The 21,466-nt window shown below is 41.3% G+C and overlaps 2 protein-coding genes across 3 annotated transcripts; one reads left to right on the plus strand and one right to left on the minus strand.

Annotated features, from left to right (window-relative positions):
- Nucleotides 1-907: 907 nt before the first annotated feature.
- ccdc28b (coiled-coil domain containing 28B) lies at nucleotides 908-6,758 on the plus strand. Its single transcript, XM_023402712.2, has 6 exons — nucleotides 908-1,197; nucleotides 2,430-2,743; nucleotides 2,914-3,083; nucleotides 3,323-3,477; nucleotides 4,988-5,010; nucleotides 5,143-6,758. The coding sequence occupies exons 2-6, from the start codon at nucleotides 2,508-2,510 to the stop codon at nucleotides 5,195-5,197; spliced, it is 639 nt and encodes a 212-aa protein (XP_023258480.1). The 5' UTR covers nucleotides 908-1,197; nucleotides 2,430-2,507; the 3' UTR covers nucleotides 5,198-6,758.
- Nucleotides 6,759-6,900: 142 nt separating this feature from the next.
- Nucleotides 6,901-21,135, minus strand: togaram1 (TOG array regulator of axonemal microtubules 1). 2 transcript variants are annotated; one of them, XM_023402753.2, is made up of 23 exons: nucleotides 20,876-21,135; nucleotides 19,112-20,284; nucleotides 17,234-17,300; nucleotides 15,505-15,633; nucleotides 15,070-15,333; nucleotides 14,670-14,944; nucleotides 14,212-14,435; nucleotides 13,739-13,839; nucleotides 13,490-13,654; nucleotides 13,330-13,395; nucleotides 12,845-13,011; nucleotides 12,573-12,744; nucleotides 12,061-12,297; nucleotides 11,515-11,647; nucleotides 11,120-11,225; nucleotides 10,597-10,832; nucleotides 10,285-10,443; nucleotides 9,690-9,816; nucleotides 9,482-9,597; nucleotides 9,138-9,321; nucleotides 8,434-8,653; nucleotides 8,248-8,334; nucleotides 6,901-8,140 (listed from the first exon to the last, which is right to left on the minus strand). In XM_023402753.2, exons 2-23 carry the CDS (start codon nucleotides 20,138-20,140, stop codon nucleotides 7,887-7,889), a joined length of 4,518 nt encoding a protein of 1,505 aa, XP_023258521.1. In that variant the 5' UTR covers nucleotides 20,141-20,284; nucleotides 20,876-21,135; the 3' UTR covers nucleotides 6,901-7,886. The 2 variants fall into 2 exon arrangements, with proteins under 2 accessions (XP_023258521.1, XP_023258522.1); XM_023402754.2 differs by having other exon boundaries at nucleotides 11,515-11,638; nucleotides 20,876-21,134.
- Nucleotides 21,136-21,466: the final 331 nt, after the last annotated feature.

The following is a 21,466-nucleotide window of genomic DNA, read 5'->3' on the forward strand; positions in this document are numbered from 1 at the left end:
AAAAAAAAGAAAAGAAAAGAAAAAAAACTTACAATAGCAAATGGGTGGAAATTTCAGGTGACAATTGGCACTAATTTACTCTTCACTGCTGGAAACTTGATCATTTGAAATGTAAAGTTGCTGAATACAATATTTGTTGGGGTTTGCAGCAATTTAGTATTGATATGGAGACAAAGTGACCATAATGTGAATCTTATAAACATTGAGTACTAAATGTTTAAATTCAACTGAATTTAAAGCATTTATATATTATACTTTAAAAGCCATCTAACTGAATTTAAGTGGTTTCAGTTTTGCTCTTAAATACTTAAAAGGCAAGCTGTAAAAAATTAAACTCAGTTGATAATTTTTAGATTAGAAAAATGAAGAGTAAGTAAGTTCAAAATTGCTCAAACTTGGATACGTGATGAAATTCAAACTTGAACACTCAGGCTACCAAATCAGACGTGATGACTGACCTGAAACCCATACCTTTGAATTTTGTATCTGAACCTGTAAGCCCAGAAAAAATTAGTCTGGTAGGAGAAATTCAAAGCACATGAATTCAGATGGATGGTTTCCAAATTATAGATTTTCAGTGCAAAATTAAGTGGTGTTCAAATTTCAACTGTTATTAGTATTCGCAATTATAATATGTGTATAAAAAACAAATGGTAGACGTGTGTATATGTAAAATGAAGGTGAAGGCTTTCCCATGTTTACCATCAACAAAACTTATATTTCAATATGTCAGTTATGTGGAAATACAGATGCAGAGCATTGGCGTCACCAAGTGGCCTGGTTGTATTATCTTCAGGTACGGAGTAACTTTGTATAGACACACCCTCTAGCCCATAATAAGATGTATAAGTGGGTTATTTGCAAAAAGCAATTGGCAGCTGATCAGTGCCGAGCAGGACACAGCATCCTGTTAACAGAGGCACTAACCCGCAGATCGGCCGCCTCTCCCAGCGGAACACAGCGGCGTGGACTGGCCCTTTAAGAGGGATAAAGGCGACAGCTCCGCACGAGCCGAGCGCATCGATGCCGCGCTTTACATTTCATCAGTAATTTGCACGGCTGCGGCAGGGATAATTTAACATTATCGTGCCTAATACATATTAATTCACAGGAAGTGTGTTTGAACATTTTAAATCCCGGAAGGAGAAATGTGACGCTGTGTCCAGCCTGTTTGCTCTCTGGTGCGAAATTGATCCGGTAAGTCTTATTTGTGTCATTCGTAGACCATAAATCTGGTTTACACGTCTTCTCTCGCACTGAATTAAACCGTATGGTATAACAAACTGATGCCTGCAAAGTCCTCTTAATCATTTATTGTACAACATTGATATAATGCAGGTAAAGAAGGATTTAGGCGTATAAAGTTGGCATTGTGAATGTAGTGGCCATCTTTGGATTCTACTTTGAGCGGAGGCTGGCGCAGTGTTCAGATGTTTTAACAGCGATTTCATTTCTTGTTATGCGATAAAGCGTTATTTTGGCCCTGTAGCAGCATCAATGTAGTCACTTAGCCTAATAATGAAATGCCATAAACACCCGCTCTGCTTCTGCAATGGTTATATGGCACTAAAACCACAGCAAAACTACAAAGACCCATAGGAATAAGGTGGTTTAAAACTAATTCAGTGCAATCCAAGTCTTGTTATACCTTTGTGGAACTTATTATAGTATTTTTGTATTGAATGTTTTATTGATTACACTGCATTGTTAAGATGTTTCTATTGTTCTAGTTACTTAGTGTAAACAGATAAGGGGTAAAACTCCACCGACCCACCAAAGATAGTCTCAATAAGAATGCAGTATATTGATTTTCTCATGCAGCCATTTGTTTGAAAGTGATGTACATGAGGCGCATTTGTATAACAGGACAGGATGTTGAGTCTTGAGCTGCATCTTTGTGCAGCAGTCCAAGCAGTTGTCTGTCTATGCAATTCATTCATGTTGTAAACCATTAAAACAAAAACAACTGCAGTGTATTTTGGTTTGTTGAGTTTGAAAATGCACTCAAAACACTAATGCATCCTCCTTCTCTTCACACACATTCTGTAAGGTCTTTCCACTTTGAGGCTGCTCTAAAAATATTTTTCTAGGCTACTGTTTCACTCCCACTTTTTTACACCAGGGAAACAAAAGCAGGAAATTGCTTCCATTAAAAAGTTCCATCATAATGCAATCCCATTTAGGTAGGTAGGTTAGTGGTATACTCTTCCTCACTGCTACTTCTTGATTTGGATTTTTTCTTTGCCAGATTTACTGTAAATCCAATGTGAGCTGTTACACTAATGAAAACATCACTAAATGCTTTTGGTCTGCAGTGTACAGAATCCTGAGCTGCAGCACTAATTTTGGCAGTCAGTGTCCTCCACAGAGCCCTTCTCTTAGGGAAGGGAAGGCTGCTGCTTTTGAACTTCCTACCTTTGTTGTTGCAGGACATCCTGTACACCAGCCAGGCAGCGAGTGCCCCCTCATCTCATCCTAGAGGGCTTCACTTAAAAAAAAAAATAATAATGGAAGACAAACGCAAGAAGCGCAGCCCAAAGGTGTCTCTCCCGCAGCCCCCTCCTCCCCCCATCAACCCCCGCAAACTGTCCGTCCTGCCTGCCAGCAAAAGTGCTACCTTCTCCCTCGGACTGCCGCAGCCTCCCTCCCCCAAGAACAGAGGCAAGTATAAGAGGTCCATAGGTGCAGCGGGACAGCCCAAAGAGGTGTTCACAGCCGTCGTAGCTCCACCAAAGACCACCAGGTTTGTATCTATGAGTAACAGGAAGATCCTCCAGAAAACACCTGTATTTATCTACAACTGCTGCAAATGCTTTTTTGCTTTTTTTTGTCCAATTATTCATTTTCCAAAACATTAGCATAAATAGAGGAGGCAGGTTATTAGTGATCCTGATGTTTTGTTTTTTTTCTCAGGCCCCACAAGGAGAAGCCCAGGGCCCCCCAGCCAGCAGGGCCCAGTAAAGTAGTCCAGTCGTCACCCTTGCAGCACTCCTTTCTCACAGACGTCTCAGATGTGAGAGAGATGGAGGGAGGGCTTCTCAACCTCCTCAACGACTTCCACTCAGGCAAACTACAGGCTTTCGGTAAGATAACCTTGATTAGATGGGCCACCGGGGGAATATTCTGTTACAGGCTGAAAATAAAGCAAGTTGAAAAGTGGCTTTGTTACATGAATCAGACTGATATCAAATAGCAGTGGAGCTATTTTTTGCTGCCATGGAAATACTTCTGACTTTGCTGTAATCCTCCTGCACCAAAAAGAGATTACACTTTGTGCTATAGTAAAGTCACATCTGTGTAGTTTAACCCCTCTGTTTTCTAGGTAAGGTGTGCTCCTTTGAGCAGCTGGAGCATGTGCGTGAGATGCAGGAGAAGCTTGCGCGATTACACTTCAGCCTCGACAGCCACGTGGAGGAGCTTTCAGAGGACCAGAGGAAGTGTGCCTCTGACCACAACCTGGAACACCTGCTCAGTAACGTAAGCACAAATCACAGCAGCAAAGGGTCAGGAAATCAGTATGTGTTTCATTGTTCCCTCTGTCAAGCCACTGAAACATCATGTGAAACTCTCCACTGAAAAAGCAGACTCTAGTTTAGGTGGGTTAGCAGTTTCTTCAGACAGAGTGAGGCCGTTTTCACTATAGATTTTACTGTCAAATGCTGATGACTGGAACTATTTGTGGGTTTTGCTTTTGCCAAATGTTAGCATTAACAGCTGTTTACTTAGCAGTCTAGAAGAAATGTTCTGATCTTAGCGTCAAACTTCATCCCATTAATCGCCAGGAGCTGTCTTCAGTGGTGGAAAGCAACCCTCTTGTTATTCCTCTATTTCTATCACTACTTTTCTTCTAAGTTAACATGCTAACCAGCTATCTCCATTTGGTCACTTTCCGATACCGAGTCACTGCAGCATGCATGCTACTCTGAAGAAGTAGCGCTACTCAGAAGGTATATTGTAACCTCTTGTATTGTAAACATAACGATGGATGAAGCTCTTTGCAAGACCGGTAAGTATACAGCTGTTAATGCTAATGCTGGCTATGTAGCAATAGCAAAATCTCTAAATACCTCCATTAAAGGGGAACTCTACACATGAAGTTCATGAGGAATACTACACAGAATACTATTAAAAGTGAGGATATCTTGGTCTCTGCTTGTTCAATCCTGACCAAGCTATTTCTTGTGAGCTCCCCAACTTTACTCCAGTGAGTACACCTTTAGATATACTGTAAATAACAATAAAGCAAGCCTTTAATCTTTAGAGACAACCCTCAATTAGGCATATATATCCAGAGTTTGACTAGTTTGATGGACTGTAATAAGTGTTTGTCAGACACTTTACAGCAGCGTATCAGATGGCATTTTCCAATTTTTTCAACTCACTCATTGCATTCAATTTTTATTTTTTTTTATTTTTTAGAAATACAATACTTTATAATGAAGACAGTGCATGTTGTTCTTACTCATATACAGGTATTAAAATTGGTAAATGCTTTGCTGAGCTGCTAGTATGTCCAAATGTTAAATATTATCCAGCACAAACAGTGATGTGCAGTCAAAGAATGCCTTGAAAGAGTTTCTATTGTTAGTGTGTTGTGTGGCTCCTAGTTACCCACGCCTGGAGCTGGTATGCTCGCTGTGGGGAAGTTGCAGCGTTGTGTGTGAGGGAGGTGAGAAAAAGCCTTCAGCTCATTACAGATACTGCTGCCAGGAATACTTGCTCGCTGTAGCAGCAGTGAATAATTGTGCCAAATGGCCTGTGAAGTAACTTTCCTTTGTGTAGATAAGGGAAGCTGACCGTATGTATCTTTGTAAACAGTGCAATTTAATGATGGGAATTTAATTCATATATTGATGTGACACACAGGCTGTTATGTAATATGATCACATTTAGTGATTAGTTCCTTGTAATATCACTGCAGTTTCTATTTTTGGCTGCGTATATTTTCAATACAATCTCTCATCTATTTGTTCATTTGTTCCCACAGCTGGAGGAGCTCAGCACCTCAATGTATCCTTTCCTAATTAAACGTCTGTTTATTTATGGGAGTCACCCTGCACTCCAGGCGCAAACATTGGATTTAAATAATCTGTTTTCAGTTCAAAGTCCTTCTGTGTGAATCCTTAATGTGTCCACGTTCAGACAAAAGCTCCACTTGGCTGAGAACCAAGACCTGCCCAAGACATCTGGTCCCTGACAAAGTGAGGTGTGGAGGATGGCGACCAAACACTCATCTTCTCCCAACATCCAACCAGTCCAGGTTGCCATGGCATTGATCCAGCTGCCTTAGTAACAGAATGGAAAGATCCACAGGAGGAGGGGCTATTTTTTCCATTTGGTCAGTGAAGCCCAGGGAATGATACAGTGACTCAAAGCAGCCGAGCATTAAATGAACACTCAACCAAAATCATAAACCCCTCATTCATGACTGCACAGGAAATGATCAGAGGGTTTACTCAACAGTTGTAGGAGAAGAAAACATTTTGCAAGTTTTGAACATTTTTGTTGCATCAACTAGCTTCGGTTCAGTTGGTAGTTACATCTTTTGGTAACAAATAACTGAATACAAGAGAGTGTAGTTGTTGATCCTTTGTTCCCTTTACAAAAAGCACATTTCAGAGAGTTTAAAACTTTATATTGCGTTTCTTTATTTCATGTTATGCCTGTTCTTTTGTATAATTTTGGATGGTATATGTCTCTGTCAACAAAGGTAAGAAATATGAGCCATACTATCAAGTAGCAAACGTATTTGGCCCTTGACAACACCACTGTGGTTAGCTCTGAAGTTTAAAGGGAGTATTCACTTTTGCTATTATTCTGAATGCACACTTTCATTTTTATATATCTGCAAAAAGTTTAATACTGGAAAACAGACTGGATTTAATATCTGGGTGACCCTTTCTTATTACAAAGGGACTATGTGAGGACACCTAATGCTCAAAATGGGTGTTTCATTTACTTATGCTGTATGTAAAATTGTTGATGATGTTTTGCCAACGTGTAGTATACTGTATTTGCTGACACTGATGGTTTAAAATAATTTACTGTTAGTAGGACAATTTTGTCTATTTTGTCCGTGCTTCTTAAGGATTTCCTTTTAGGTTTTATTTTTATAAATGAAGGCCCAGTAGCAGCATCCCTCCAAGCACAATCTACTCCACCCTGCTACTGAAATGTCCCTGCATGTAACGTGCAGGTTACACAGAGTCTGTCCGGTCCGACACTGTATTGGCTAGCACATCCACAGAGTAATGCAGCTGGTATAAATCTCTGTGTGGTACTATTTCAAAATGGCAGCTACTTTCATAGTTAAAGATTTAGGGGCTGAGATTATGATTTGCATTGTATTTAACTCCAGATTTGGCAGCACTGTACCTTGGCCATAATGTTTAATCCCTGACAAGCCAATTAAAGTGATATTAGTGTTCAATCCAAACATCAAAGTATGTCAAAGCATTGGTGCATTTGGTTATTAAATATTAACAAGTCTGTTGTACTGCTTGCTAAGCCTACCTCTTATCCAAGGCCTTGGAACATGTGATACATTTCTTATTCTGGTTAGTTCATCAAAGATCTTTCAGTCAGACATTTGTTCTTTTACACATTAAGAGGAGAGGGAATTCACCAGAAGAATGGCTTTACACACAACATGCCATAGGAATTAGACACAGTCAAAACAACAGAAAAGTTGTGAAGAATCTCATGTGTATTCAGTGACTATACTGTAAATACCGCAAATAAAGGTAATTTATGGAAAAGGTGTAATAATGTGTGTTTCTTGGACAGAATTTAAGTCACCCTTTATCTTGAGAAATAGATAATATATAATAAAATAAAATATACCTGTGGTAAAATCCCCAATACCCCCTCCCTTTAAAATCTGAATAAGGCACCTGGAAGTTAGTTTTACAGAAATAAAACACTTTATTCATATACCAATCCGTCTTTGCGCTTGTTCACAAACAAGTTTGATATAACTTAACAATAGTTGAATTAAAAGGCTACTTGAAGACTGGCACTATACTGAGACAGAATCAGATCTGGGACTTCACTTTTCTCAGGCAACCGCAGGAGTAAAAAACTCCTTTTCCTTTCACGCTGTCCTCATCCAGGAGCGTTAGTTAGAACCCAACCGTGATCTAGGCATCAGTGTACACACACAAATATATATGCCTCCTTAACAAAAATAGAAACAATTTTGATCCTGCCAGTAAATTTTGGTCATGCAAAAAAAAAAAGACAGTATCAACTCAGCACATCATTAACATGACTTTAAAAGCATTACACAATAGATAAATTATAAACTGTACCATACAGCATACGATTAATACTGTGCAAATACACATTTGAGCTGTACAAAAGTATTTTGTATTATTCTTGTTAATCTCAATTCACAAATTTTCAAAACAACTACATAAAAATATCACATTACATTTGATGAAACAGCAAAAATATACATCTTTCAGGTCCCTGTCTTCCTCTTCTTTTTGTGCATTTCAATCTTACATTCTGCAATAGTGTCTCTGATTTGTCTACAGTACATGTTTAGATTATGAAAAAAAACCAATGACAATCATAGGATATATAGGTATAATGTAAAACTCATGACGTCTATCATGATAATGAGCTACCTTTTCAAAGTGCAAAGAGAGCAGGTTGAGTATGTGTAAGACCTGATGTCAGTATGTGATATTGTTCATGCTTCTGTACCAGAGGAGATCTCACTGAGATAAGAATTAAGAGCGCCTAATTTTTAAGGACTTTCTCTTTATTGGTATAAAAGTGCAGGCACTAAAAGAAATGTAGCACATCTCCGTCTTCAAGTAAGGTCAGTGTTAATGTTCTTCTTTTCCAACATTTGGTTGTGTTTGGATTCGGCTTAACCTTTAGGATAATGCCCTCAGGAACTCGTTTAAACCTTTGTGGACATTGGCAGGCTGGGAGGCAGCACACTCGCTCAGGCTGGACCCCATCTGGGCGTAAAGGGCTTGGCACAGGTTGGCGGTAGCACCCCTCACGCTTCCGCCCCGGCCATGAATGGTGCCGCTATGAGTGGAGGTGCCCAGGAGGTGCCACAGCAAGGGAAGCACTTTCTGCTCCACCACCTGGGGTTTGCGAGGGTACAGCTCTGTCACAAGATCTGGAAAACAGGAAGTGGAAGGAAATAAGAATTGGTCAGATACAAACAAATCAGAGAGCAGAGGTTAGAACTTATTACAGCGTTCAGAATGATCACAACGGACATACCTGCAACCTTTTCGATAAGATCCACCTTTGCTTTGCCACTTAAAAACTGAGCCTTGGTGCAGAAGGGCTGGAGAAGGAGTATGTTATCTATCAAGGAAACAAAGAAAAGTACAATATGAAAAGGAATTCTTTTAATCAGATGTCAAATTCACCTATCTACAAAATCCAAATGCTTGAAGTGAGTACCAAGATTTAAGATAAGTGCATTAATGGCTCCAATAGCAGCAGAGTAGATCGCATTGTTCTTGGAGTTGAGGTGATTGTCCACGATTGCTGGGACCAGGATGTTGACTACTTGGGACAGGTTGTCCTTCATCAAGTGGATGATTTTCTGGAGTGACTCAAGGGCATACAGGTTGACTTTGCTGTTGGACTCCTGCAGCCTGGCCTTGAAGGCATCAAACACCTGACAGAAGGGGAGCCCAAGGGAGAAAAACAAAAAGGTAAAAGAGAGACAGTTTGGTGATGATTTCATGATGAAACAGAATTGTATGGTGGTAGCTGAAAACTATGACAAGATGAGTTTATAACAAAGAAATATTGAAAAAAATACTGAAAACAAAACTCTTTTTTACTATAATTTTTTTAAATTGTATTAAAATACTGGTTTGACCAATTATTGATATCAAACAGAGGGAATTAAAAATAGAGGCCTGTTACCTTCTGCAGATGCGGTAAATAAAGGCCCCAGTCACTATTTGAGGATATACAGTAGATGAAAACCGTTGTGCATCTGCTGTAAACACCCCCTGACGACGTAATAGACTGTTTGCAGCAAGTCATTTTGAAAGAGCAATGTCCAATGGAAAAGTTCAACACTTGTCTGACCGCTGGTGTAACTTCACTGAAGTCATGGACCGTCACGGATAACCAAAAATGCTAGTACTAACCGGGAATATACTATTGATGACCATGTTGGGGTTGTGCTGGCAGTCAGCCACTAGCTGGTCGATTCCCTTGATCCTCTCTCTGAAGTCCTTTGAACCCAGCAGACCTGAGATCTGCATGATGTATTCAGTCTTGTCCGCAATACTGTGTGTCTGAGATCTACAGCTGTAATGGCTGTTGGACTCCCTGTAGATGAGACAAAATACATCAAATGGTTCACCTTTATAAACCCGCGAGTTAAGTATGAATAACTCATGTGTTATGCAGTTTGTGAAAGCAGCTGCTTAAAAGGCTGAATTAAGTGTGTGCAGGCACCTCTGCTGTAGTGCTTGATAGTCACACTCACCTGTTGGTCTGGTTGAGAGGCTCCCTGGTGAGAGACGAGGCCCTGACTGTGCCACTGCCTGGGAGGGAGCGTCTGCCCCGGGCTGACTGGGTGTCTTGAGGCATCTCACCAAGACCCTAAAATAACCCACAATCTCCAGGTAAGATGGCAGCGTGGCCTCTAGCAAAAACACCAATGTTATAAACACACAGAGGAACAGATGCCGCACCTTTGTCTTGAGAGTGAAGACAGTGTCTCTGACAGTTGGCAGGTCTTTGGTGGGGATATATTTTTCCAGGATCTTGTCAAAGTCAGGGTGGGATGACAGGGACAGCAGCATTCGCCGCCCAAAGTACCTGTGGGTTGAACCATTGTAATAACTCAAACACTAAGTGCCAATATTTACTCATGACTGACACAGTTTTTTCTTCAGTGTTCTAAATACTTGTTTCAGAGTGCAGGTTTGTGACATACAGTATGTTGGGTTATACTGTACTGTATTGCATTATACCAAAAGATGCTTCTCATATTTTATCCATTTACATATATAGGGTAACATAAAAATACAAACAGGTTTCAATATAATGCAATCCAGCACCAGAACAGCAAGGTACCACCACCATAAAATATGGCATCAAAAAATAACCACAGAGCTGAGTCAACTCTGTCCACAACAGACAGTGGTTTTGAGATGTTCATATTTAGTATTTTCCCAGTGTAATCTCTGTTGCAGTTTTGATGGCATAATAATAACAATCAACATATAATAAATTCTTAATTTGTAAATTTTATTTAAAAAAAAGAAAAAAAAAAGTCTCTCATACCTGGATTCCTGTGAAGAGTCCTGTGCGAGTTTGGTGACAGCAGGTAAGATTCTGTCAGTGAGATCTTTACCCCCAGAGAGAAGACGGGCAGCACCAACCTTCTCTACCAGATTGGCCAGATGCTGAGCAGTGCATTTTCTCACCACTGCACTGAGGTGACTATCAGTGGAGGGGAAATCCATTCAGCAATCAGATATAATTTTTTTTTTTTAATTATTTGGTGTTTAAAATAGAGCAAATGCACCCACAAATGTTCCAAATTTTAAGTTTGGTAGAACAATTCACTGTGTGTGTGTATGCATGTACATTAACCTGAGTCCTCCAGTGAGTAGAGCATTGATGCTGCGAGTGGGGGTGCAGTGCTGCACCATGCAATCCAGTGCTGCATCAACATCCTGCCTAATGAAGGCATTACTCTCTCCAGCCTTCTGCAGTAAAGCTTTAACTGTCCCCTCCAGCTCCTGGTCCATCGCCTTCTGCATGTGGGTGTACAGGTCTCCCAGAGTGCACACTGCAACCCTGGACACACCTGACCGAAGGTTCTTCACCTGAAGAAGATGGACCTTATTAATAATACTTAAGGGGAAACAATACAATTCCAGCATCAAACAGCAAGTCATGGAGAGATATTAAAGATATCTATCTGACAAAAGAATCACCAGGCAGAGAATATATACTGTATAATTACTGAAACCCTGACAAATGAAATTGATCTGCAAAATAAGATATTAACATTTAAATTAAGAGAGAGGCAGGTCTACATCAGACGGTGTAAGGCAGCACGTGGAAAACATGTAAAAATGATGTGGGATTGTAATCCAACAATTTAAACTACCTCTTGAATGAGAGACAGGCAGACATCATGAAGCCTGCTCTGGAGTGTGTCTGAGTGGTAGTGGGCCAGAGAGCGCAGGAACATCAGACCCTCAATCTTTTTCTCCCTGGATTGAAAAAAAGACACAGTTGGCAGCCATTTTTTGTATAGACTTTACTTTCTTCACCAAACTGAAATATATTGGTTGCTGTTAAATATGATGTGTGTTGAAAGTGGCTACGTAATATAAAAAGCTATTACAGCTTTAAGATTTTGTAACACAAATATCACAATATTTGGGATAACAGTAATTTTAAAGTGGGATAGTTTTAAATCTTTATATTGTCTATATTTCATAAATATATGTAGGACCTCTAGATGTGAGTTGTCTTTATGATGTATTCAGTGTTTCTCACCAGTCCTCAGAGCTTAGCAGGTTGAAGCTCTGTGTCAGTGCCAGGTCTGGTTTGGAAAACGGACACAGCTCTGGAGGCTCTGAGAGATTTTTCTTGTGGCCCATAGTGCCAGGGGACAGCTCATCTAAATGGTCTATCAGACACCACACAACACAACACACACACACAGATTCGGTTCCATGTTACATCTCTATCCGTCTGAAAACAAAGTAGTGTGTGTGTGGGCAGCAGTGCATTAACAGTAGATTGTCAAAACACAGCAATGTGCCACATTAACCAAAGCAAACATCTTATTCACCCATGCTCTAATGGCTCTGACTGTCTAATTAATGTACCAGCATTTTCCATAAACAAAGACCTGTTAAAATACTGGTTTATCTATTTGTAATGCAGTGGGATTGTGCTAAATTGCGAGCCAGTGTCAGACCATCTGAGAGATTACACGGAGCAATGTTATAAAGATGCACAGGGACATTTTTTGGTTTATAAAAGCAGATGACTGAGCCCGACATTTGGTGCAAGTGTTGGGTTTTTAGATCCACAAACCTGAGCTATGTGACAGCGAAGGTCGGGTTCTGCTGAGGCTAGGAGCCCTCCTAAGCCGTGAGAGGTTCTTAGGGTTGGGGGGCACTGTGGGGGGGCTTGGCTGGTGGGGCGGAGTGAAGCACTTGATGGGGCTTTGGGGTCCTGGCGGGCTGACAGGGCTGGTGGGGCTGAGAGGGGACTCGTCAGAGAGATGGTCTGCTTTGGTTGAGGTCAGTGTGCTGCCGTTCAGATGCAGATCTACAACACAGAAGATCAAGATTTCAAGGCTCTAACTGCAACAACTACAATTATATTCTGTGCTGTGTTATTTAGTGAATAAAGACACTTCTCCAAACTGGATTTTTACACTGAACTTATCAGACCATTTAATATAAGGACAACCTTGATAAATAAAATACATTTATCGTGGAAGTGGTAATTTATCTTATTCATAGCTATTTCAACTCAGAAATCAACTCCAATTTATGAAGAAATACATGTTGTTGGGTAAGGTTTCCAGAAGTTTCTCTTGCCTTTGATGATTAATGCTTTATTCTCCTCTGTAGGTGAATCAGATAGCATCTGTCTGACACGGTGGCGAATCTTGTCTCGTGTGATGTCCCCTTGACCGGATTGCCCCTCTTGCTGATCAAGATGCTGCTGCCGCATCCTATCCCGGCCGACCCTAGCATTCCTGATCCTCTCCTGCACATCATACCAGTAGAAAACATACCAGGTGGTACTTAGATAGCTGGAAACTTTCTATGGTGTACTATGTTTTACCATTGTATAAAGTGTGACTAACCTGAAGCTCATCTTGACGTGGGCTCTCATCACTGTCTATGTGACTGCCAGACAGAGCATGGCTGTAGATACCAGCTGAGGGATCAGTGGGGGGTTTGGCCACTGATTCACCCTGCTCATGTGACAAGACGACTCCTGGACGGCTTGACACTGCAGTGCCAAACATGCCTGTGACACATAAGGGAGATGTTTGCAGATAACTTAAATGAATGACCGGAAATGTGGACACAACAGTCTGAACTGCTAAATACATCAGTAATAAGATCTACTTCATTTTTTTTAAAAACAATTTAACTGTGAACATGAACATATAGTATATAGGATATTCAAGAGCTTTACTAGAAAATGAGGATCATAAAAACTGTATTTTGTAGTGTTTCTTTGAGTCTGTTGTAAAACAGCAATGAGTTACAGTACCACACTAGCTCAGTAAGAAAGCAAAATACTGGGCAACTGAACAATGATTTATGCCCTTTACAGACTGACCTCTTCCAATGACTCCTTCAGGCATGTCTGTGCCTGGTGAGTTCCTGCTGCTGTGGCTCTGTGATCCTAAAGATCAAAGCAGATGTTTTACTGATTGATTTAATTATTCATGCACACAAAGTATTATTCCCAGGTGAATCCACTGTCACTACTGGCTGACCTTTGGCAGGCTTCAGGCCTCTGACTGATTCGCGAATGGTAGGTTTGACCAATGGAGGGGAGGGTCCCGTTGTCTCCTCCTCAGTTTTGCTTGTTCCGTTGGAGTAAGTGACTCTCTGCCCAACAACACCCACCTCAGAAGATAGTTCACTTCTCTGGGACATTCCTTGACAAAGCAAAATACAAAGATGTAAATAAGATACAACCCACTAACACAGAGTGGGCAAAACAACTCCCTCCCTTTTTATACCTTGAAGGCTGCTGAAGTCCATGGACATAGAAGTCTTCAGTTTTGCAGAAGGCATTCTTGCGATGCGAGGTTTCATTCCTGAAGAGGCAGAGCTTCCAGGACTGTTGACAGATGTGACAGGTGAGAAATTATGCTGTGAAACTGCTCAGCAGTGCTCAACACATTGTCACACAACACCAGATGAATACCAGTTTCCCACTTGTCACAAGTTAAAGTGTTCCAAAAAGGACATATCAGGAAGGACTTGAGTCAACTATTGTCCTAACATACTGCAAAAGGTGAACCAAGATCAAATCAGATTATTTAGTAAACTGGAGAAACCTATGGTAGAAGTATAAAGCTTATATCATGATCTCTAGTTATTCTATTTAAAGTATTTATCTTCTCAAAGACAGACACAAAGATGACATAATATCCATCAGACCATGTGAACTAGTTAAAAGATGGAACCCAGCAAACTGTGGGTCTTTTACCTGGTTTTGATGCCATTGGAGCTGGAATTGGCGACCGAGCCCAGACTGGACAGACCACTTTCACTGGCTGAGCTGGTAAGCTTCGGAGAGGTGTGTGATGGTGAGTCCAGCCCCAGGTCTAACCTCACAGCAGAGTCAGGGCTGTCTGGATCTGGACTGCTAAGGCTCGCTTTGGCCCTCTTCTTGGCAGCGCTGTTGCGCAATGAGCGCAGCGAGTTCATCATCTGTGATCAACACACAAATTGGACCATGTGTCCATAGAAAAGAATATTATTAATGGAGCCAAACTTCATGCCCCTGGACAAGCAGACTTTGCCCTCATGCCTTTAATCATTCGATATCATACCCAAAATACTGAGAGTTTTTTAAGAGCTCTCACATGCTGAAGGTGCATGTTGGAACTTGCAGTGTCCCACATTTTCTAGCTGAGTTTTTCTAAGAAAAGACAGTTTGCTGACCTCCTCCACGTCCAGAGAATTATCCACTTGATCCTCAGTGAAGCTATCAGGGTCCAGATGAAGACTCTTTTCTAGCTGCTGGTTCTGAGGGCTGCCTGAAGCACTGGACCTCTGGCCATTATAAGAATGGGCATGCTCTACTGGAGGGACTACTGGTGAGATAGAGAGGGTTGCCCTGGTGCTGCTCAGAGCCCGGCGGAATGATGAAGTGGAAGAAGAACTCACGAGGGAGGCACGAAGGGGCCGGGGAGAGCACCTGCTAGAGAGTTGGTCTCCTGGAGGGGGTAGGATGGAAGAAAAGACGATACAAAATAGAGATGATACAAAATAGAGGCCACAACATTCTCACATTCAGCAGACAAATCAGATATATACGACTAATAACTTTTTACTAGATTACCTTTTGCTGTGTCTGCTGTGTCTCTCCAGGGGCTGCTGTCTTGCTGGTGAGGGCTGTTCTCTCTCTTGTTGGGCCAGGTGTTGGACATAGACAGGGAAGGGTCTCTGTGGCGGCGGGACAGTGTTGGAGTAAGCATGCCTCCTGGGAGTGCAGCCAGTGGGTAGGAGGGCAGTAGGAAGGAGCCGGAAGTGGAGGGGTTAGAGGGGAGGGAAAATGTGCGCTCAACACTGGGGTTCCTTGGGAGCATGCGCCCCTTGGGTGCCACTGTGAGACAGGGTATTCACATGTTAGGAACCATGAAAAACTGGGTGTGATAAAAGGTAGCAAAGTGGAGATATGGTTCATGTCTGGCTGAAGATTACTTTTTTTTTTTTATTTGTTGTAACTGGAGTTCTTAGTGTAACTTCAGCAAATTTTAAGGTAATCTCTTCTTACCAACGTCTAGGTCAGAGAGGTTGGTGGTTTTAAAGATGTCAGGGTCTAAGTTGAGACTTCCACTTCTCCTGAGGCGAGCAGGAGAGTCCCTCCTTCTGGTAGATTGTGGTTTCTGTGGCTCTGCAGAACCTAGACAGTATATTTTGCCATTTTGATTACAAACCAAACAGATTTGCAAATTACTCAAATAGTAATAAACATGACAGCAACAATCCCTCTGTAAGCCCATGATTTAAAAAAAAAAAAGAGTTTGCATTGTATAAAGGTTGGATAAAGTGTAAATTATCAATCGAATAGTTCCAGTTTGTACTTGATCTTGTGGTATCATAGGGAGGACATTTCGAAATGTAGAAAATACTTCTGGTGGTCAGTTCTCGGTACTCTTTCCATGATGTTCTGCAAACCTTTATTTAATACATGATTTAATGTCCTGAACATCCTCCTGAGATGTTTCTTCTTGGAAGGTCCTTAAGTTCACATACCCCCCCCGGAGCAATAAGTACTGCTGGCAAACCTTGCAGCCAGAAGCTCAAAAAGTCTAGTCGTGCCTGTGAGCACAGACACACAGAGGCTATGTAGAGGGGATCACATACAGCTGCAGCTACAAAAACTGGACATTTACGTAGTAATGTTACACAACAGTGGAAAACTTTAGCAAGGCACACAAGTGATTTTTATAGGGTGTGGAAAACAGCACTGGATTCAAATATTCTAGGCACGCACACACACACACACACACACACACACACACACACACACACACACACACACACACACACTTGTAATCTCCATTTTAGGATTAGCACTAGTATGTGTCCAGATTACATAAATTATAGTAGGAGCATTGGAATTGAGTCTAATCCCTTTGTAGTCACGTCGTCAACATCAAATAGCCAGTGGGTCAAGGAGTTATGATCCAGTATCAAATCTGATGCAATAAACATTTTTAAAGCATGACATTTTGTCAAGAATAATTACGTAGTCAAAAATGCCTTTCCTTCTTTGTATGGCTTTTAGCTGAAACTGAGGAGTAGTCAGAATGGGACTGTTTCTGGCAGCTTATCTTTAACTTGACCACACTGACGGGCTGCTATAAACTTGTGAAAGCCTTGCTACAGTTACAACAGCAGTAATGCCACACATTTGCGAGGCCAGATTCTCTGTTGAAGCTGGCATACTGCAAGAACTTACTGCCCTCTGCTATTTACTACATTTTCACAACCTCCATCATGTTCCATGGTCTGAATCTGTTTACTCAATGTATCAGGGGAAATGTTTTTGACAGTGACAAGGAACATTTCATCTTGTTTACAAGTAAAATGACAACATTTCAACATTTCATTTTTACAACATAGCATTGCAGAATATTTATTAAAGCCTCTAAACAAATACTTGAAAAAAAGGGAGTCTATCAAGCCATGTTCTTAAGCTCATTTTGACATAAAAGATACAAAACAATAATTAGATGACTTAGCTGTTGGTATAATGGTCTCTTCTGGCATGTTGTGACACTGGTATGACACTTATCTGCCTCACAACTGTGCTCATCTCAAGGCTTTTCGTGACATGTGGCTTGGTGACTCCACTGACTCAGCATGCTAATCCAATTTAAAGCCGCTCTAAATTGAGTCCAGCTGAAGTTGACCATGACAACCATTCAAGTGTACCTGTCACCTCATATGGAATTAATGGCAGTATCATTTTGTGAGAAGGAAATATTGGCACTTACTAAAACTGGGAATGTAAGTCTCTGGACTCAGCTTCCTGGAAAGGGGAAGGAAATCCTCACTGGCCACCTATGAATGGGCAGAAAATTATTTCTGTTAATGGCAACAAGAGAGGATGAAGTTCAAAAAACAAACCTACAACAACCCTTAAACATAACAAGAGCCCCAGTGTAATTCCATCCACTGCCCTGAACAAAAGGATGTAGCAGATATTTGGCCAGCTCAGATAAGAAACAACAGCCTTTGGGTGGATCTTAACTCAATGTATATGATGTCTGCTGTTCTCATTAAAGTTTTACTGTCACAATGCAACCTGTGACACCCTGGTCAAAGATAAACGAATAAAACAGAGGGAGGGTTAGGACAGATTTTTGCATCAGTGCACGTATCTCAGCCTCTGAAAGAGAGTGTGTTGCTGAGGTTAGCCCGACTGCCTACAATCTGATCAACACTCAGTGCAGAGAGCACTTGGTGTGATTGCAATCAACACTAGAGCAGCAAATAAGCCATGTTTTACAAGCATAACCCTGTGATATTTCCAATTATGTTTCACGCCCCCTTCAGTAAGTGTGCTGTGTGGTAATGAGGTTGCCGGGAAACAGACACTGCTGTAAACAGAAGGTTTTTCAAATTGAGGCTCTAAGCCGCATGATAGTTTCCAGGACAAATATGGTCAATTAATACCTCATGAAACACAGCCACTCATCACAACCAATGGGTATTATTAGAATAGAGCTGATAGTAGCTTATGTTTAACAAATCATTGTCGTTTCTAAGCTCATAAAATGTGATACAGTACATGTTCCACAAGTGCTGGGCTGACCCTGATGGTCACAAGGCTTATTTTCAAGACAGTGGATGCTCATCTTTGCAGCGACAATGTCATTGTGCAGGGGAATGAGTCACCTTTTCTTCCAGAAATAGCATCAGTGATTACCTATCTATTCCTCTCTCCATATCCCTCTCTGTATGTATGTATAGAGAGCCACATATTCAGTGATACAATTTAGCCTATTGTTACCCTGTCAACAGATACTGATTACTTTCTAAAAAAAACTCTTATCATGCATTATGGGCTGTCTAGACAATAGCCTCCCCAGGAAATGTGTGTGTACAGTGAGATGTGGTTGATGAGGACACCACAGAACTGTATAATAAGATGTGGAAGGTATATCATCCCTCTCTGCTGCACTCTATCTATACAGTATCATGAGCGATATAACTATATCTAGTTATTTTCCTGCAAACTGCCTCTGAGGAAAGTGCCACCTCAAAGATATATTTAGCCTGTTTGGACTGGTGCCTTTGGGTGTGACTCAGCTTCTTCAAACAACAGCGCAAAATGCAGAAAAAAACTTCTGACATTGGAAAAATTGTGAAGACCCCTGATTTTTTTTTTTTAAGATGAATAATTTCTACAAAAGGAAGCAGCGAAATCACCAACTGCTTTCATGCTGTTTGCAATATCTGCACTTGCTAACAGATTGGGGGCAAATCAACAGAACTGCCTGGCCACTGAGATGCTCAGTAATTACAGAGTCAATGTGAAAAACACTCTGATGCTCCTAAAACCTTTGTTCAGGCAGTGAAAAAATTACTGATTAAGCCCAAATTGCTTTGGATCTCAAAGTGTATTTTTAGAAGTCTCTTCAATAAAAAAGGTGAACACTGCTTGTTGAGTCAATAGCTGTTTCATTAATGTCAAACACTGACAACTGAAAGGACAACATTTCCATAACTAACCTGCAGTATACCTGAATATACCTCTAAGATATATGTTTTATCCTGACAGAGAAAGTTAGTTAAAGCTAAATCAGGGAAGTTCCCAGGTGGCTTGGATAAGTGAGCCTATGGCAAGTTGACAGGATGATGGACCCCACCTGGTCAGAGCACTTTCCATTAGGTGTACAACACTGCTGGTCATTCTCAGTGGATGAGAAGCTCAACATCTCCCAGGGTAGTTTGTTTTTCCCTTTGCCCGCACTGACAATCCTTCTTTGAAGTGGAAGGTCATCAGTGAGGGAGCCTAAGCTGCCATAGCCATACAATCGGTCACTGTCCGGCTCAGTCCTGTGGCTTCTGGCACTGCTTATCCGCCCTCTGTTCATCACCCAGTCCAGATCAGCTCCAGAACCATATTGCAACGAGCGCTGTCCTGGTTTGGGCACCACTAAACCATACTCCACTATCCCCTCTGAGGAGAGTTTCGGAAGGACATGCCTTGCTCGTCTTGCCTGTACAGCTGCCATAAGACCCTCTGCATCCTCATTGAGCTCAACCATGTCCACAGCTTTCATCAGAGGCTGCTTTTTCCCTGTGTCAAGGCAATAGTCAAAAACAGCAAATAGCTCAAGGGCGGCATGGCGTACTTTCTTTTTGCTGTCTGCCAGATATGGTGCAACCTCAAAACAAAGCTTGGGGATGTTGAAATCTTTCCTAGGATGAGTGAGCATAGCTGCCATAATGATGTTAAGGACATCTTCCCGAACCCTTGAATTTTTATGTTTCAAATTGCAGATTACAAGATCTAATACTTGTTGTGGTGCAACAGTTTTCATCAGCTGTCGAAACACATTCATGTATTCATTCCTGGTGATGGCGCGAGTGTCCCCAAGGGCCTTGAGAGCCACTAAGACTAATTGTTTGAAATATTTGTCTGCACTCGTATCCAGCCTCTGAATAAGTAAGTTTAAAATTTGTAATGTGCTGTACAACACTTTAAAATTACTGTCATCCAGAAGCCGAGGAAGAAAATTGATGAAGTTCTCAATACTATCAGATTGGACTGACTTAATGTCCACTTCTGAGAGGATGTGTTTGAGCTCTTCCACGCCATTTGTGCGATTCTGGTAGTTCTTTGGGTCCAGAAGTTGCTCCTGTAACTCCTGGGAGATCAATCCAGGTATCATTATTGATGGTCTTGTGGATGTGGTCAAATCTGAGAATCCAAAGCAGCAAACACAATCCTGTGAGGACAATAATATTCCCCCTCTTTAGTTATCGCTTTCATCATGAGTGGTTGGTGATGGAAAACCACTCTGCTGTTTGTCAAGCTGTGAATGCAAAACAGAGAAAATTAACAAGAATAAAGGTCGATACTGAATAAATTCCCATTTGTTTAGAGTAGCATGAACGGAGAGAGGAGGAAAGTGCATGGCGGCAGCCGCTGCAAGAATGTATATAAACATGTTACAACACTGAGCCACGTAACAATACATATTTTAATATGTAGGGAGTGCGTTATTGTGCCTCAACATCATGATCGATCATCAGGAACTGTAGATTAAAGGGGGCTTGGACACAACCACTTGTGGCTGTCAGGCGCGGTAGTTATCGGCTGAACTGCAGAGATAACCTTTTCTACTGTACGTTACGTTATTCCCTGCCATTGTAACATTCCTTACTATAAAGTATGTTGACTGGAGTCGTAGCCAGTTACTTAGGTACCGAGTAATGTCTTCAGTGGGTTTAATATAACTACACGTTACCGTTAAGCAGCCTAATTAGTTAGCTAGCTACATAAAACCTTTGCTAAGTGCAACACTGCTCAAACGGTGTTAAGCTATCTCGCTACTCCGCTAATTGTGTCAGTGGTTAGTGGCTGACTGGGCTAGCAAAGTTAGAAAAACAGCAGGAAAACAGACCTTGCATTTCTCCTGGTCCTTTTCGTTGACGCTCGGCGAGACTATCTAATGTTACGTCGTCCAGATTTCCATGTCATACTGCGGCAGCTACGATTCTTTAAGTGCAGACATTTCCACGGGTTGTTTAAGCTGGTACACGGAGTGTTGAGTGTTTGCGAGCTAAAGGGGTATTCACATCGAGAGGAGCCCGCATACACACACGGATAGACACACACCGAGGCAGCAAAATGGCGAATACATGTCGCAAACTGAGCGCTTCCATGGTGACGCGAGTTCCAGGCTCCTCCAGGCTCCTCCAGGCGGCATCATCATCATCATCATCATCATCATCATCATCATCATCATCTTCATCATCATCACAGAGCTGCAGCCTAAACTGGGATGAAAAGTGAATGAGACATGGTCCAGAAATTAAAATATAACAGGACTTAGACTACATGTAACATGCACATCTTTATTGTTCATTAGTGCACGTGCATCAGTGCTTTTGAGTAAATATACTTACTTTCATTGTTCCTTATAATAGGTGTTATCAATGTTCTATTGTTATATAAAACAAATTAAAATAACAATTTATAGTAATAACATGGG

This window comes from Seriola lalandi, unplaced genomic scaffold, assembly GCF_002814215.2.
Source record: "Seriola lalandi dorsalis isolate HSWRI2012SDOR001 ecotype SW California unplaced genomic scaffold, Sedor1 jcf7180002053982, whole genome shotgun sequence".
NCBI classification, from domain to species: Eukaryota; Metazoa; Chordata; class Actinopteri; order Carangiformes; family Carangidae; genus Seriola; species Seriola lalandi.

Excerpts from the sequence above, each read along its gene's own strand:
- ccdc28b (XM_023402712.2), top strand. The coding sequence starts at position 2,508 with ATGGAAGACAAACGCAAGAAGCGCAGCCCAAAGGTGTCTCTCCCGCAG. Across the intron at positions 3,084-3,322 it reads AGGCAAACTACAGGCTTTCG|GTAAGGTGTGCTCCTTTGAG; the intron begins GTAAGATAACCT and ends TCTGTTTTCTAG. Across the intron at positions 5,011-5,142 it reads GAGGAGCTCAGCACCTCAAT|ACAAAAGCTCCACTTGGCTG; the intron begins GTATCCTTTCCT and ends GTCCACGTTCAG.
- togaram1 (XM_023402753.2), bottom strand. The coding sequence starts at position 20,140 with ATGATACCTGGATTGATCTCCCAGGAGTTACAGGAGCAACTTCTGGAC. Across the intron at positions 9,598-9,689 it reads TCTTCACTCTCAAGACAAAG|GGTCTTGGTGAGATGCCTCA; the intron begins GTGCGGCATCTG and ends GGGTTATTTTAG. Across the intron at positions 8,141-8,247 it reads TCTTATCGAAAAGGTTGCAG|ATCTTGTGACAGAGCTGTAC; the intron begins GTATGTCCGTTG and ends CCTGTTTTCCAG.